Genomic DNA, 12,411 nt, shown 5'->3' with positions numbered 1-12,411 from the left:
TATGATGATTTTATGACATTTTGAGGTCATACTAAGGTATGACATTTTTTGGTCCATTTTGATGCCTTACTATACTATGACGTTTTTTGGCACATTTTGAGGTCATACTAAAGTATGACGTTTTTTGGCACATTTTGGGGTCATACTAAAGTATGACTTTTTTTGGCCCATTTTAACGCCATACTATACTATGATGTTTTTATGACATTTTGAGGTCACACTAAAGTATGACTTTTTTTGGCCCATTTTGACGCCTTTCTATACTATGACATTTTTTATGACATTTTGAGGTCATACTAAAGTATGACTTTTTTTGGCCCATTTTGAGGTCATACTAAAATATGACTTTTTTTGGCCCATTTTGATGCCTTACTATACTATGATGATTTTATGACATTTTGAGGTCATACTAAGGTATGACATTTTTTGGTCCATTTTGTTGCCTTACTATACTATGACGTTTTTTGGCACATTTTGAGGTCATACTAAAGTATGACGTTTTTTGGCACATTTTGGGGTCATACTAAAGTATGACTTTTTTTGGCCCATTTTAATGCCATACTATACTATGATGTTTTTATGACATTTTGAGGTCATACTAAAGTATGACTTTTTTTGGCCCATTTTGAGGTCATACTAAAGTATGACTTTTTTTGGCCCATTTTGATGCCTTACTATACTATGATGTTTTTTATGACATTTTGAGGTCATACTAAAGTATGACTTTTTTTGGCCCATTTTGACGCCTTACTATACTATGACGTTTTTTGGCACATTTTGAGGTCATACTAAAGTATGACGTTTTTTGGCACATTTTGGGGTCATACTAAAGTATGACTTTTTTTGGCCCTTTTTAACGCCATACTAAACTATGATGTTTTTATGACATTTTGAGGTCATACTAAAGTATGACATTTTTTGGCCGATTTTGATGCCTTACTATACTATGACGTTTTTTGGCACATTTTGAGGTCATACTAAAGTATGACATTTTTTGGCCCATTTTGACGCCTTACTATACTATGACGTTTTTTATGACATTTTGAGGTCATACTAAAGTATGACTTTTTTTGGCCCATTTTGACGCCTTACTATACTATGATGTTTTTTATGACATTTTGAGGTCATACTAAAGTATGACTTTTTTTGGCCCATTTTGACGCCTTACTATACTATGATGTTTTTTATGACATTTTGAGGTTATACTAAAGTATGACTTTTTCTGGCCCATTTTGACGCCTTACTATACTATGACATTTATTGGCACATTTTGAGGTCATACTAAAGTATGACTTTTTTTGGCCCATTTTGACGCCTTACTATACTATGACGTTTTTTGGCACATTTTGAGGTCATACTAAAGTATGACTTTTTTTGGCCCATTTTGACGCCTTACTATACTATGACGTTTTTAAGCACATTTTGAGGTCATACTAAAGTATGACTTTTTTTGGCCCATTTTGACGCCTTACTATACTATGACGTTTTTTGGAACATTTTGAGGTCATACTAAAGTATGACATTTTTTGGCCCATTTTGACGCCTTACTATACTATGACGTTTTTTATGACATTTTGAGGTCATACTAAAGTATGACATTTTTTGGCCCATTTTGACGCCTTACTATACTATGACGTTTTTTATGACATTTTGAGGTCATACTAAAGTATGACTTTTTTTGGCCCATTTTGACGCCTTACTATACTATGATGTTTTTTATGACATTTTGAGGTCATACTAAAGTATGACTTTTTTTGGCCCATTTTGACGCCTTACTATACTATGACATTTATTGGCACATTTTGAGGTCACACTAAAGTATGACTTTTTTTGGCCCATTTTGACGCCTTTCTATACTATGACGTTTTTTATGACATTTTGAGGTCATACTAAAGTATGACTTTTTTTGGCCCATTTTGAGGTCATACTAAAGTATGACATTTTTTGGCCCATTTTGATGCCTTACTATACTATGATGATTTTATGACATTTTGAGGTCATACTAAAGTATGACTTTTTTTGGCCCATTTTGACGCCTTACTATACTATGACGTTTTTTGGCACATTTTGAGGTCATACTAAAGTATGACTTTTTTTGGCCCATTTTGACGCCTTACTATACTATGACGTTTTTTGGCACATTTTGAGGTCATACTAAAGTATGACGTTTTTTGGCACATTTTGGGGTCATACTAAAGTATGACTTTTTTTGGCCCATTTTAACGCCATACTATACTATGATGTTTTTATGACATTTTGAGGTCATACTAAAGTATGACTTTTTTTGGCCCATTTTGACGCCTTACTATACTATGATGTTTTTATGACATTTTGAGGTCACACTAAAGTATGACTTTTTTTGGCCCATTTTGACGCCTTTCTATACTATGACGTTTTTTATGACATTTTGAGGTCATACTAAAGTATGACTTTTTTTGGCCCATTTTGAGGTCATACTAAAGTATGACTTTTTTTATGACATTTTGAGGTCATACTAAAGTATGACTTTTTTTGGCCCATTTTGAGGTCATACTAAAGTATGACTTTTTTTGGCCCATTTTGATGCCTTACTATACTATGATGATTTTATGACATTTTGAGGTCATACTAAGGTATGACATTTTTTGGTCCATTTTGATGCCTTACTATACTATGACGTTTTTTGGCACATTTTGGGGTCATACTAAAGTATGACTTTTTTTGGCCCATTTTAACGCCATACTATACTATGATGTTTTTATGACATTTTGAGGTCATACTAAAGTATGACTTTTTTGGCCCATTTTGACGCCTTACTATACTATGACGTTTTTTGGCACATTTTGAGGTCACACTAAAGTATGACTTTTTTTGGCCCATTTTGACACCTTTCTATACTATGACGTTTTTTATGACATTTTGAGGTCATACTAAAGTATGACTTTTTTTGGCCCATTTTGATGCCTTACTATACTATGACATTTTTTATGACATTTTGAGGTCTACTCCTGGCCTTCCTGTAAACACTGATGCTGTCTATAGGATGGCCATGAGTAGACTTTACTTCCTGAGGAGAGTCAGGTCCTTCAGTGTTTGCAGCAGGATGCTCCACATGTTCTACCAGTCTGATATGGCGAGCACCATCTTGTTTGCTGTGGTGTGCTGGGGTGCTGGCATTAAAGGAAAGGATGCACACAGACTGGATAAACTCATCAAAAAGGCAGGGTTTGTTGTATGCTTCAAACATGCCAACCTGGAGGAGGTGGCGAGGGACAGAATGCTGTCAAAGCTGAGGACATTTTGACGCCTTACTATACTATGATGTTTTTTGGCACATTTTTAGGGTCATACTAAAATATGACTTTTTTTGGCCCATTTTGACGCCTTACTATACTATGATGTTTTTTGGCACATTTTGAGGTCATACTAAAGTATGACTTTTTTTTGGCATATTTTGATGCCTTACTGTACTATGACCTTTTTTATGACATTTTGAGGTCTTACTAAAATATGACTTTTTGGCATATTTTGACGCCTTACGGACGTATGACTTTTTTTGGCATATTTTGACGCCTTACTATACTATGATGTTTTTTATGACATTTTGAGGTCATACTAAAATAAACACATACTCACACAATAGATCCCAAAAACACAAAAATGTAAGCGTGTAAATCATTATTTTTTTTTAGGCTGTAATATTGGCTATTTTAAGATAAAGTTTAAGATAAATCTTTATTGTCATTGCACAATCATACTTTGTACAAAAGTACAACGAAATTGAGGTACTGTCCCAAGTGCAAAAGAAGACATACAATCACAGTGCAGAATAAAAAAAAGAAAAATAGAAAAAGTAGAATAAAATAATAAAATAAAATAAATATATATACCCAGGATAGAAATATACAGGGTCTAAAATATATACAAAGACAAAGACATTGTTTATTGCACATGACCTGCTGTCGGAAAGGTGGCTAGCCAGCTTAAGTAAGGTCATTTGTTAACACTGATTAGGGCTATTGCCCTGTTGTAAAAGCTGTCCTTGAGTCTGTTTGTTCATGTTCTCAGTGCCCTGAATCTCTTGCCAGAGGGCAAGCTTAAACACCCGGTGTCCTTGGTGTGTGCAGTCCCTCAAGATGCTGTGTGCCCTCTTGAGACAGCGGGTGTTGTAGAGGTCCTTCAGGGAGGGAAGGGGATGGCCAATGATTTTCTGGGCGGTGTTAATGAACCTTTGTAGTGCCTTCTTGTGTGCCGTGGTGCAGCTTGAGAACCACACAGAGATGCAATATGTCAGCACACTTTCAATGGAGCAGCAGTAGAAGACGGTCAGCAGCTCCCTCTTCAGATTGGTCCTCCTGAGAATCCTCAGAAAGTGGAAACGCTGCTGAGCCTTCTTCACAACCTCTGAGGTATTAGAGCTCCATTGGAGGTCTGCATCTATGTGCACTCCTAGAAACTTAAAGCTGGGCACCCTCTCAACACATTCCCCGTTGATGCAGATGGGCTGAAGGTTGGACTTCTTCCTCCTGAAATCAATTATCAGTTCTTTGCTCTTGGAGATGTTGAGGACCAAGCTGTTGTCCGCACACCACCCCACCAGCTTCTGGACCTCATCCCTGTATGCTGTCTCATTTCCACCAGAGATGAGCCCCACCACAGTGGTATCGTCGGCAAACTTAATGACGGTGTTGTCTGGGTGGGTGCTGACACAGTCATACATGTACAGAGTGTACAGTAGGGGACTGAGCACACAGCCTTGTGGGGATCCGGTGTTGAGGCTGAGGGCTGTGGAGAGATGGGGACGCACTCTGACTCTCTGTACACGGTCAGAAAGAAAGTTTCTGAAGGAAGTCCAATGTCCAGTAGTTTTTCTGTCTGTCTGGGAGTATTGTATTAAAAGCAGAGCTAAAGTCAACAAAGAGCAGCCTAGCGTAGCTCCCCTGCTGTTCCAGGTGAGAGATGGTGGTGTGGAGTGCTGTGAAGATGGCGTCCTCTGTCGATTTGTTAGCTCTGTATGCAAACTGAAGTGGGTCAAATGCCACTGGGAGGCAAGACATGATGAGCCGTCGGACCAGTTTCTCAAAGCACTTCATTATAACAGGAGTCAGAGCGACTGGTCGATAGTTGTTGAGGCTGCTGATGGAGGTCTTTTTGGGCAGCGGGACAATTGTGGCTGACTTCAGGCATGGTGGGATGAAGGACTGGGACAGTGATGCATTGAGGATCTTGGTGAAGACTCCAGCCAGCAGGTCTGCGCACTCCTTGAGGACCCTCCCGGTCACTCCGTCTGGTCTGGCGGCCTTCCTGGGATTCACTGCCCTCAGTGTGCGCCTCACCTCGTGCTCTTGCACCATGAGACTGGAGTTGCTGTAGTCTGGTGCTCGAGCTGTGGCTGCCTTGGGTCCTCCTTCCCCCTCGAAGTGTGTGAAGAAGTGGTTCAACTCCTCAGCGAGCGCAACGTCACCCTCTGCCATTGTGGTGTTGCTGGACTTGTAGTGGGTTAGTTGCTGGACTCCCTGCCACACCTGTAGCATATTGTTGTCACTGAAGTGGTCCTCAATTTTCCTCTTATAAGCTGCCTTGGCCTCTCTGATGCCTTTTTTCAGGTCGGCTCTGGCTGCACTGTACTGTGCCCTATCACTGGCTCTGAAAGCGACGTCACGCTGCCTCAGCAGGACCTGGACCTCTTTGGTCATCCAAGGTTTCCGGTTGGGATACACCCGGAGACATTTGTCCACAGTGAGGCTGTCGACACAGAAGTTGATGTAGGAGAGCACAGATGTGGTGTGCTCCTCCAGGTCCTGATGTTCAAAAACATTCCAGTCTGTGTTCTCAAAACAGTCCTGCAGTTGGTGTAATGCACTCTCCAGCCATGTTTTTACAATCTTTGTGGTTGGAGGGGCTCTTCTCCTGATGGGGGTGTATGCAGGAATCAGCAGTATGGACATGTGATCTGAAAGACCCAGATGTGGTAGAGGGGTTGCTCTATAGCCTTTTTGGATGTTGCAATAGGCTTTGTCCAGTGTGCTTGCACCCCTTGTTGCACATTTAATATGTTGATAAAATCTGGGGAGTACTGTCCTTAGATCAGCATGGTTAATGTCACAGCATCAGGATAAGAGTTCTGCTGGCTGCTTACTGCTTTGTGCAGCTCATCCATGGCTACGTTAGCGTTAGCATCAGGTGGTATGTATATGGCCGTTACCATGATGACTGTAAACTCGCGAGGTATATAGATGGGTCTGCATTTGACACACAGTAGACAAGGCACTGAGAGTGGAGAGCAGTGAGCCGCAGCGTCTGTGCGTGCCGCCATCTTGTCGTAACATTTTTTAACATGGGGGTAAATTGCATAAATGCTCACTTCTGGAGCCAGCCCCCAGCGGCAGCCGAGAAACGCGGAAGTGATCCTCACTGCTGAAAACTATAACTCTCGCCTTGGTTACGTTCCACTCTGTGCCACCTGCGGCTGCGAGGACACGCTGCTGCGGTACACTGATACTGCATTTTACATGGTAAAAAAAATGTTCCGACCACCGGCCGGGAACCGACCGGCCGTTCGGGAAACCTCCCGATGGCCAACCCGCCCCTGCTCCACATCAACATGACTTATCCTGCTCTCTGTTGTCTTCCGGAGCTCATTCATCTTGTGTGGTGCCATGGATTTTTATCCCTTGTGTGCTGAACTGTCATGGCTCAAAAGACCTATCTTTGGCCATAAGGTGTGTTTAAAAAAACACTCTGACTTATTGTTTATAAAACAAAGATGAACTCCAGATTTTGTCATTCTTTCCTTATTCATCCTATCCTTGAAACCCATATCTGAGGACCAAAATACCCAAGTGGATTCCTATCTCTGAAAGGTCACAGATAGTGGCTGTGGGAGTCAGCCCCTGTGGGAATTCCCAGAATAACTGTAGAGGCAAACCAGACGTACAATGCCAAAAACACTCAGCTACTTCAGTGTTGACATCACTTGGTAGTGGCTCCAGATGCACTTGAGGCTTGTGGTATGGTATGACATTGCAGGGGCTGCAGAAAATGATGCCATATTCATATTAGGAAGTCCTCCTGACCTCAGTTTGATTAGCCTAAAGTCTTCTCACTCTTCGTTCTGTCTACGGAAAGACAAAGAGACTCTATCCTCATCCTTGCTGATCATACCTGAAATTTATGTGCTACATAAAACCTTGAAAGAAAAGCTACAGAGACAGTCACATGTTTTGTATTAATACTGGAGTTACATATAGCATGAAAACCTCATGTATGAAATACAGTCACAGGACAAACTGAAGCTGAATAGTGCAGAGCAGTGGATAAACAGAACTAAAGCAGGACACGAGGGCTCACTGAAGGGTTTCAGGAGTCTGAGCATGACCCTCACAGTTCTGCCCACTGCCCAAAGATAAGGATGACAAATGGGATGCACCACTTAACCCACACACACTTTTCAACCAGATAGCGAATAACAAATCACCTTGACCTGAAAGTGTCCCAGCTGAGTTCTATAACATTTCAGGAACCTACTTTCCCCACTCTCCTACAGAATTACATCAGAAAAAATAAAATAAATAAATAAATCTTGACACGGACACTGTCTGTTATCTTTGCTGAACACAGACTTGAAAGTCATTACTGAAGCTGCAGCCAGTGGAGAAGATGTCTGGCCTATCTTAACTCATCGTGATCAGACAGGTTTTTATGAAGAGTACACACTCTGCTGCCAACATTCACAGACTGTTTGAAAACAATAATCATAAAGGAACAATCACTGCCTCTGTCAGCAAGGAAAATTCATTTGATCCAGTTAAACTACTAACCAAGACTATGTTATTCCACAATAAGAGCAACTGTTGTTCATAAATAGAGATATCTTCATTCAGCATTAACGTATCAACCTCCCCACTTCATTCAAACGTACCAGGATGATTTTAACTGGATGACATTATGTTAACCATAAATTAGTTCAACCAGGTTTGAAGACTTGGGCTCTGGTGACACATAATGTGCACAGATTATCTTTTCACCTAACAGGCAAAAGATTTTCACTCATTTCTAGACCACACTCTTCATCACATCCCAACTATTATAAACAATCCGTGTTGTGGATCCCTAATCTTGTCACTGAGCAGTGTGGATATGTTCCAAGCCTATAAACAAATGGCTTGTAACAACTTTCTGGTAGTATTACTGTATAATGTCCAGATCCTCAATTGACAAATGTGTGACACATGTGTTCCATTTCTTCCCGAGATATTCACAGCTGGCAAGCGAGTTAACAGCAGTGAAGCTGCTTGCACTTATTTCCCTACTATACTTTTCATTCTTTTCCCATTTGCTCCATCATTTATTCTGTCTCCAGCCCTGTCTGCATCTCATTAAAATAGTTAAACCTCATCAAAAAGTCAAATTAATGCCCAGGAGAGGAGAATAGGTGTTTGACTGGCTGAGGTCAGAAGACTCTGTGGGAGGGGGGCTGATGAATAGAGATGGAGGTTTATATGCAGTTTTCTCTGCTCTTTGAAATCTTTCTCTACAGAGGCAGGGCCCAGTAAAGCTGTAAACCCTAGTAAAGCTGGCTTCCCCGGGGAGAGGAGAAGCTCAGAGCAGCCTGGGCCAGCATTATCAGACCAACAACAGCCAGGACAGACCAATATCCAGCCTCTGAGTACATTTATAACGATCGGTTGATTAATCGATTTAGTCAACCGATGGAAAACTATTCAGCAATTTTTGTAAATTCATCATCCATCCGCTTTATCGCTTTATCTGTCAGTGTCGCAGGGAGCTCGAGCCTATCCCAGCTGACTGCAGGCGTGAGGCGGGGTACACCCTGGACTGGTCACCAGTCAATCACAAGACCTAATTCATCATTTATTTAAGAAAATATTAAAGATGTCCAATATTCCAATATTCCAGCGTGACAATCTGCTGTTTTTCTCTGTTTTATATCACTGCAAACTGGATATCTCATGATTTAGGACTGTTGATCGGACAAAACAATACATCACACTTGTGTGTCACTTGTGTGCACTTGTAATGGGCATTTTCCACTGTTTTCTAGCTCTTTTAGAGACTGAGTATCCGATCAAAAGTTATCTGATTTTTAAGGAAAAGTTCTGATATGGATGGTTGTGTTTAGACAGCTTTTAAACATCTGAGACCTCTGGCTTCAGGATTATATAAAAAATGGTTTTGTAGAAAATCATGTGTATATTCTACGAAGTAAGGTATTGAAAAAGTATTGTTTTTGTAGTGAAACTTGCATCTGCACTAGTATAAAAAAAAAATAAAAAACAAAAACTTAGACTGTAATCAGTCTACAGCAAAACGCCTTCAGGTTTTACTCTACAGTAAAATGCAGGTTTTATTGTAGAGTAAAACCTGCAGGGTCTATGGTTTTTCTTCTTCCATTAAAGCAAACATATGGTCCTAATCAGACAGTGAGGCAACATGCTGCAGAGAGGAAGTAGCCAGTCAAAACAATCAAGCCGCTAACTGTAAATCCTCTGGTGTGACAAGTGAAATAAATACTGAGGCAGCTCTTGCGTTCCTAACACCTTCCGTTCAAAGCAGAGACTCCGAATCAACAAGGTCCAGATACATTTCTGCTGCAGTATAACACTCCCCCATGCTGTGCACATACAGCCGTTAGTGGATCAAACAAATTTAACAACATCAGTGACTGCCCTCTATTGTTAATTCAACATGCGTCCCACGTTAGCATCAAGTGCCTCTTCAAAGATTTTCATATGTGATGGAGAGGAAGGATAAATGACACAGAGGTGTAGAGCAGAGCGGCAGGATGGAGGCTGCATTGGCCGTGATGAGTGGAAAAAATGCCAGTGGAGTTTGTTTTGAGATAATCCTTCCTTCTTCAGTGTGGAATGCGGACCATTAGAGGCATGAACATAAACTAAATAAAACATCCCATGGAGCACAGGGACATTATTATTAACACTGCCACTGGCATCAAAGTATCCAAGGGGTTCAAAAGGAAGTAGACAAAAAAGGAAGAAATGTTTTTTAGGCAGCTGTGTCTCTTTCAACTTTAGACCATGAACAAAAGAGCTCACACATGACTCAGAGTTACCATTTAGACTGAGGTGGACGTGTCTGTCAATATGAGGAGTAAAGAGGTGACCGTGAAAACAAAGGTAATAATAATGAGGCGAAAAAACTGCATAAACATCAGAGAGATGTAAAAGATGTAAAAGGTAAATTCTAAAAAAGCTGGACTGCACAGGAAAAGGTAAATGACCTGGAAGACATGATGACATAAACCTTTATGAGCGAACAGCAAGTGAAGACTGCTCTCCAGGATGTAGGTGAACATTCTTCATGACCATAACCTCAGAGGATTCACCACAAGATGCAAACACTTGTTCAGTCTCAAAAAACAGAAAGGCCAGGTTGCATTTCACAAAAACAAATAAAAAGAAAGAAGACAGAAACCTGGAACAGAGTTCTATGGACGGATGAAACCAAATTCACCCTCTGTCAAAATGATGGAAAGAGGAAAGTGTGGAGAAAAATGGAACAGACCCAAAGAGCCCACCTCATCTGTCAAACACAGTGGTGATTCTGTTTTGGTTTGGCCACATATGGCTGCTAATGGAGCTGCCACACTAGCATTTATTGATGATTTCACTGCTGAAAGCAGAGGTCACTCTGTGAGCTCAGATTCAGCCACATGCATCAAAACTCATTGGACCAACTTTACTATACCTCCCACTGCTAACGAGCACAAAGTGCATCTCAATCAGCCTAACAAAGACATAACACATTCATAAAAATGCTACACACATCAGTCAATGTTGGATAAGAAGAGGTGCTCAGTACCTTCTCATCATACACGATGCCTGGTCTGACCTCAGGAGCCTGGTAACCCGGTGTGCCCTCGACTCCAAGTGCACCTTCATGGAAGGATTGTCGAGAAATCCCATAGTCAGACAGTTTAATGTTGACTGGATCCTGCACCTGCAAGAAGGCACGTGAATGAGTAAACAAGCTGAATTAGATGCCTGTGTTTCTTTATAAAAAATAGTCTTTATTCATATGATTCCATTTACTACTCAAATGCCTGCCTCTGTGTTAGTAATGTAAAAACCACAGGAACAACAAATCAAACAAACTCCCCTGACAAAGTCTGACATGTTGTTTCATAAATACTGTATATCTGAATATTGTCAATAAACCACAATCAGAAATGTATGGCTATTTTATGGTAATTCACACACAGACCTGTAGAGACCACACCAGGATGTTGTCAGATTTAAGGTCACAGAAGATGATGCTCTTCCTGTGAAGGTATGCCAGTCCCGCTGCAATCTGATACGCTACTCTGAAGGTCAGCATGTGACCAAGGGGCATGTACTTGGAGCCTACAAAAAAAACAAACAAAAAAAAAACATAACTTCACAGAACAGAACTTGAAGAGGGAAAATACAAGATTAATATCTCTCTGCGTGCCTTTGCCTTTGTGCTTCTCCTCCAGCACAGTGTTGAGGCTGCCGAGAGGGGCTAACTGCAGGGCAAAGCAAAGTGGATGGATGCTGATTCCCACCAAGGAGACGATGCAGGGATGCTGAAGAGAGTGCAACATGCTCGCCTCCTGGCGAAATTCAGAGAAGCTCCGACAGGCATCTGCAGACCGCAGGTGTTTCACCATGGTGTCTGAAGCAATGAAGAGGGGAATGAGAGGGAGCACAGATGTTAAATGAAAAATACATCTGAGGCCAGAAGGAAAGAAACTAATCTTCACAAACCCTCCCAACCTGAAAATTCCAACAGCAATAGATTTATATTCTCAGTATATAAGACACAATGAAATAACAGCTGCAGCCTACTCTATCCGACACACTGGAGGTCCTGCTTCAAAAATGTTTAGTTTATTAACTTAAATTATTGGTATGATATGACTGAAAAATTAACTGGGAGAATGTGGCTACTGAAACTGACATGATGAGATTCTACTTGAGAGAGAGAAGATATTATCACTCTGATGGATTTGTTCTAACGGCAGAAATACTCCATTCGCAGCTGTACAATGACATGACAGAGAGGGGTTTCCCAGGCAACTGACAAGCTCCATTTTGGCCTGTTCTCAAGTTACACGTGGAATTCAGTAGCAATTGAGATATTTTAGTCTGAAACACAAACTTTATTGTGGCACTAGAGGAAAGGTTTAGATCACCAAAGTCAGTAGCATTTATCCTCTGGGGAACATGAAAATCTGTACAAAATTTCATGGCAACCCATCTGATTGTGTCAGATTGTGTCTGCTTGTGTGAACAGTTGATCAAAATGCTTCTGCAAGAGCTTTTTTGTCCTTATACGTCAAAATTCTTGGTTGTGTTTCATACTGACACCAACTATTGTTCATCAGCAGCTTCCAAACTATTAGTGTCAAATTTTAAAAAAACACATAAA

The 12,411-nt window shown here is 40.8% G+C and overlaps 1 protein-coding gene across 3 annotated transcripts in view; it reads right to left on the bottom strand.

The window, feature by feature from the left end:
* lrrk1 (leucine-rich repeat kinase 1) overlaps window positions 1-12,411 on the bottom strand; it is a 159,144-nt gene that overhangs the window by 98,739 nt on the left and 47,994 nt on the right. For all 3 annotated transcript variants that reach the window (XM_041032856.1, XM_041032858.1, XM_041032857.1), the window contains 3 exons: window positions 11,452-11,655; window positions 11,224-11,363; window positions 10,822-10,959 (listed from right to left, as the gene is read on the bottom strand). In XM_041032856.1, coding sequence (XP_040888790.1) covers window positions 10,822-10,959; window positions 11,224-11,363; window positions 11,452-11,655 — 482 coding nt within the window. The remainder of the gene's footprint in view (window positions 1-10,821; window positions 10,960-11,223; window positions 11,364-11,451; window positions 11,656-12,411) is intronic.

This window comes from Toxotes jaculatrix, chromosome 1 (genome assembly GCF_017976425.1).
Source record: "Toxotes jaculatrix isolate fToxJac2 chromosome 1, fToxJac2.pri, whole genome shotgun sequence".
Taxonomy (NCBI): domain Eukaryota; kingdom Metazoa; phylum Chordata; class Actinopteri; family Toxotidae; genus Toxotes; species Toxotes jaculatrix.
This window is presented reverse-complemented; position numbering and strand designations above follow the sequence as displayed.